The sequence below is a fragment of the Melitaea cinxia genome, chromosome 18 (genome assembly GCF_905220565.1).
Source record: "Melitaea cinxia chromosome 18, ilMelCinx1.1, whole genome shotgun sequence".
NCBI classification, from domain to species: domain Eukaryota; kingdom Metazoa; phylum Arthropoda; class Insecta; order Lepidoptera; family Nymphalidae; genus Melitaea; species Melitaea cinxia.
Window position 1 is genome coordinate 6,598,389 of NC_059411.1, and position 5,308 is coordinate 6,603,696.

The 5,308-nt window shown below is 34.4% G+C and overlaps 1 protein-coding gene across 1 annotated transcript; it reads right to left on the reverse strand.

Annotated features, from left to right (window-relative positions):
• Positions 1–866: 866 nt before the first annotated feature.
• Positions 867–1,976, reverse strand: LOC123662487. Its single transcript, XM_045597330.1, has one exon. The coding sequence runs from the start codon at positions 1,974–1,976 to the stop codon at positions 867–869; it is 1,110 nt and encodes a 369-aa protein (XP_045453286.1).
• Positions 1,977–5,308: the final 3,332 nt, after the last annotated feature.

The window sequence follows — 5,308 nt, forward strand, 5'->3', positions numbered from 1 at the left end:
CGGAGGTCATATCTTTACAGGCATACGCAAACGGAAAACGGCTATATTCATCGATTATTGTTAAAATGATGATGATGTCGGTTTTGAGTGTTAGATGGAATCGGCCTTTGCCGGGGTTGCCTTTATGAGATGCCTTTGGTGTTTTATATAACGAGGTTTGATTTCAGCACAGATAGGGTATGCTGCAGTCATTCGTTTCATTTCTTCGATGGAGTATGGTAAGTTCTTCGATCTTACCCAATGAACCATACGTGCAATTCCAGGATGACAAAGAGATCGGTGTAGTTCAACAAGCTTGGAGTTATTAAACAAAGTATCTATGTGCATGCAGATTCGAGAGAGCGCATCGGCAGCAAAGTTCTGTTTTCCGGGTCGATAAGCAATGTTGTACTTAAAACAAGACAAGTCTAGGCGCCATCTTTCAATCTTTTCGTTCTTGATCTCATTAGAGTGTGTTTGGTTGAATATAAATGCACCAGATTGTTGATCAGTTATGTGTTGAAAATGTCTTCCAATCAAGAAGTGTCTCCATTTGCGTAAAGCTTCAACTATAGCTTAAGCCTCCTTCTCAATGGAAGTTTGTCTTTTCTCAGAATCATTAAGCGATCGTGAGAAGAACACTACGGGACGCCCTTTCTGTGACAGCGTTGCTGCGATTGCGAAGTCAGAGGCGTCAGTTTCAACCGAAAACATCTCTTTGTCGTCTATTCCAGCCAAGGCTGATTTAGAAATGTCAATCTTTAGATTGTTAAAAGAGTTAATAGCCTCTTCAGATAAAGGAAATGTAGCTTCGATCAGAGGTCTGATTTTGGCAGAAAAGTTGTTGATGCACTTTGAATAATGAGCGATTAGTCCAAGTGCTCTTTTCAAAGTAGCTGGATGGGGTAGGAAGATTCGTCAGTGGTCCCAATGGAAGTCTCCATTGGGACAGATGCTTCCAGTACATTGCAAGCTTTCAAGGGCCTTTTGTCTCCCCCGAACTGAAGTTCAAATGATGAGTGTTTTCCTAATATATCATGCCTAATGACAACGTCAGCACACAGATCGCCAAAAATGAGCAGAGGTTGATGCTGGTATATATGTTCACCAATCTGAATTGTAGCGTAGCATAGTTCCTCGACATATGATATATTGTTAAGAAATGCTAAAGCTATCGCTTGTCGACAGGGCTTTCGTTTAAGGTTCATGGTTAGAGCAGTATTCTTATTGATAAAGCTGATTGAACTTTCGGTGTCGAGTAGCGCATCTGCTTGATAGTTATTCAATGTGATAGGAATGATAACTTTGCGTAGGCTTGATGGGGCAGCAGCAGATGTCATTAAAAAATGAGAATCAGTAACTTGAGGTTGAGTAACGTCGTTATCGTCCATGGTAATAACATTTACGGTCCGTTGACCTGGTCTTGAACTCCGGTAAACGGTTGCAAAATGTCCTTTTTTGGAGCAAAGTTGACATTGGGCATTATTAGCGATACTTGATCCTTTGATGAATATTACCACCGCAGAAAAAGCATCGGTGGTCACTTTGCGTAGGCCGACTGTGTTGAAAATTTTGAGTTTTTGTTGCTGCCAAGTTGAGCTGTGGTTACGGTGTTTGAGTTTCAGAGATTGCGTTAACAGGAACAGCAGACGTTGATGGAGATGATACTGTAATTGTGTGTGGTACTGTAAATGTGAAGTATTTTCAGCAGTTTCTAAAGCTATATCCAGATTCAATGTTTCTTCCAGAGACACAGTAGATTTTTCTAGCAGCCTTTCTCTTATTTTCTGTGACAATATTCCGGCAATGAACGTACCACATACGGTTTTGTTTTGATGTTCATTAGCAGTAAAAGCTTTGAAATAACATTCACGAGCAAGTATGGCAAGAGATCTCGAATACTCCGCTAATGTTTCGCCAGGCTTCCTAGTAGCGAGGCGATGCCGAACCAAGGTAATATTTTTTCGTTTTTCGTAGGTGGTACTGAAAGTGGTCATGGCATCGACGTGCGTGGTGCAATCCTGAATTAAATTAAATATTGATGGCGAGATATGGTTTACAAGGAGTGGTTGTACTTAGGGCATCATCAGCCGAAGCTGCTTCTTGTGCGATAAAATTTTCAAATGAGTATTTCAAATGAATCCATTTCAGGTCTGAGTCGGCCATTGCGGGTTCCACGTCAAAACGTTCGGGACGCAGCTACCGAGATATTGAGGAAGACTTATTCTTTTCGTCAGGCATAGTGGGTATCAGCGAAACACAAAATTATTGTTGAATAAATTGATACAGATAAAAACAAAACCAAATAGAATATTAGCTTTAATCAACAATAAAATAAGACATAGTAAATAATTAGGTATTGATAATTTGATAGAATAACACTGATGACAATATCATAATATTAGCTTACTAGCTGACCTGGCGAACTTCGTATCACCTTATTTTTTTCTGAAATATAATAATAACATAATATATCAAAATAAAATATAGCCTATCTTTTAAGTTGGATCAAACTGCACACGGTGTGCAAATTTGACTAAAATCGGTTAAGTAGTTTAGGAGTCCATTGAGGACAAACATTGTGACACGAGATTTATATATTAGCTTATATTATAAAGAAGGTAATTAAATAACATGTAACCCTCATGTTTAACAAGGAAATCACATCGTATATTCAAAAGTACCGCTTTTGCCTGATGCGTACAACGGCACAATCGATACCAGCTTGGTAGCAAAAAAATTAACAAGTGTTTTTTCTTTAAGTTGGCATTAATTGAAATTTTTTATTTATACTATATCGTTACATAGTAATGTTTAATTGTTGAAAAATATTATGTTAGATTCTTTTTAAAGGTGATCATCATAAAACTCGAGCATCATGTAAAGATCCTAGCTCACCACAATAAATATTAGTAAACTTTATATTAGATTCAACTACTTACTGTTTGAAAATTTATATAGAAATATTTTTTCCGATTACAATAATCTGCTGCATCCTCAGAAGGCTTTGCAATGCTTATGCAATATAAGATATATATATATATATATATATATATATATATATATATATATATATATATATATATATATATATATATATATATATATATATATATATATATATATATATATATATTTGTGTAAAATCCTTCACATGTATTGATTATTGCATGATTAATCTAAAGCCACTTGATAACATCATTAAATTTCGTCAGAATCCAAGTTATGACACGGAGAATGACTCGGAATATTGATGAAATTGAAATATCAAATATATTTGATATAGTGAGTCAATGTTTTAGTATATGCAATATATCACAAAAATATTAAGAAACTTATTTCAGAATAAAAGTCAACGCTTAAAGTTCATCTTTTAAAAAAGGTTTCACTAACATGTTATACAGTATAAATAGTTAAAACTCAAAAATATAAATTCTTAAAATAAGTACTTTCTTAACAGATGATATATAGTGGTTCGCAATAGTCATTTTTTTTTAAATTCTGTATCCGTCTAAGCTTTTACTACATTCGAGATTTTCTATTGCTTACTTTCGACAACATGTCATCAAATATTTTATCAATGGCTCAAATAATTCATCTGTTTCATTATCATATGTATATATATATATTTATATATTTTTTTTCAATAAATATATCACTTGATAATGAACTAATTGATTGATATAAGCTCGGAGTACTCAATAAATCATCATTATCACTATCATCTGGGTTAGATGTTTTGATTAAAAAGTATATAATTCTTTTAGAATTTATTAAAAATACTGAAAATATAAAAAAAAAATGTTAATGAAATAATCAAAATCCAAATTACTTAAAATAACCGTAAATAGTTTTCGAATAATTATTATTGTATTCATATCACTTTATTTATACATTGATGAGGTTGCTAATTTTTTTTTCAACATTGAATTTAGCCCATTCTGCTGGTGCACTTGAAAAATTCACATTCCAATTAAGCATTTAGCACAGTTCGGCATTGTGCGTCACTGAGCCGCATTATACTCCGTAATTGGAAAACTAGGTTGGAGTACGACCATGGAGTACGATGGTGTCATAACTTTTCATTTGCGTCAACGCCGCTGTACGTCATTGCTATATTTGATGGGTGCGGTGCGCATTGGTTATGTTTTAAAACATAAATTCAAGCAAATCATAAGTTTCCACAAAAAAAAACTTGTGTTGTGCTTATTATATGTGTATATTATATCTATTGTGCCTATTATTTCTTCTATATAAATAAAAATTAATGTTGCATTTTATGACGCAGCATTCAAATTTCAAATGAATGTATTAAAAAGTTCTGTAGTTCATTAAAAAAAATTTTGTTGTAGTACTATCAAATAAAAAATATTTTATTTAATATTAATTGTAAATTAAATTTGTAATAAGTAAATTAAGAAGTTTTTCTTTAAAAAGTATGTTTTTCATTGCTCAACTTATATTAACTTTGTGTATAAGTTACTGTACAGATGTGTAGGGTAAAATTTAGGATTTTTTAAAATTAATATATACAATGGCAAATTTACGTGTTTTTTTGCACGATCAAAAATTTCCTGCATAATTTTCAGTTCGTATTGAACATTTTTAACACAGTCTAATATGATGACGCCGTGTTGGCGCAACGGTTAAAGCTCTGGATTGTACCGGTTGCGGGTTCGATCCCCGCACATGACAAACATTTGTATTGGCCATACAGGTGTTTGCCGTGGTCTGGGTGTTTGTGCAGACCTTGTAGGTCTCCCCACCGGCCCTCGGAGAGCACGTTAAGCCATCGGTCCCGGTTGTTATTATGTACACCTGATAGCGATCCTTACTCATAGCAAGGAATATATCCGCCAACACGCATTGGAGCAGCGTGGTGGATTAAGCTCTGATCCTTCTCCTTCATGGGGAAAGAGGCCTATGCCCAGTAGTGGGATATTACAGGCTGAAGCGTCTAATATGAATAATTTTTGCAATTCTTCCGATGTTTTATGTATTAATATAAACTAATTACAGAACTTTATAATTTTATGATTAAACTGGAGGTATTGTTTAAAAGACATTTAGTAGTTGGCACTCGAGTTGTTTTGGCTGATCACGTGATCAAAGTTTTGCGAGTACCTTACATCGAAAACGCCAGTGCTCACAGTAGAATATGGCGACGATTTATGACGTCATATATTTCCCTAGGATACTGCGACAGTATACTGGCAGTCCATAACGGAACGAATTTTTCTACAGTGATAGCACTGTACAGGGCTCGCAGTGCATATCAAACATACCCCAAAGCATTTCCTTATGCCTACCATTCATAGTAAATATTATC

Bases quoted from the DNA above. Each gene is read 5' to 3' on its own strand.
- LOC123662487 (XM_045597330.1), bottom strand. From the start codon at position 1,976: ATGACCACTTTCAGTACCACCTACGAAAAACGAAAAAATATTACCTTG.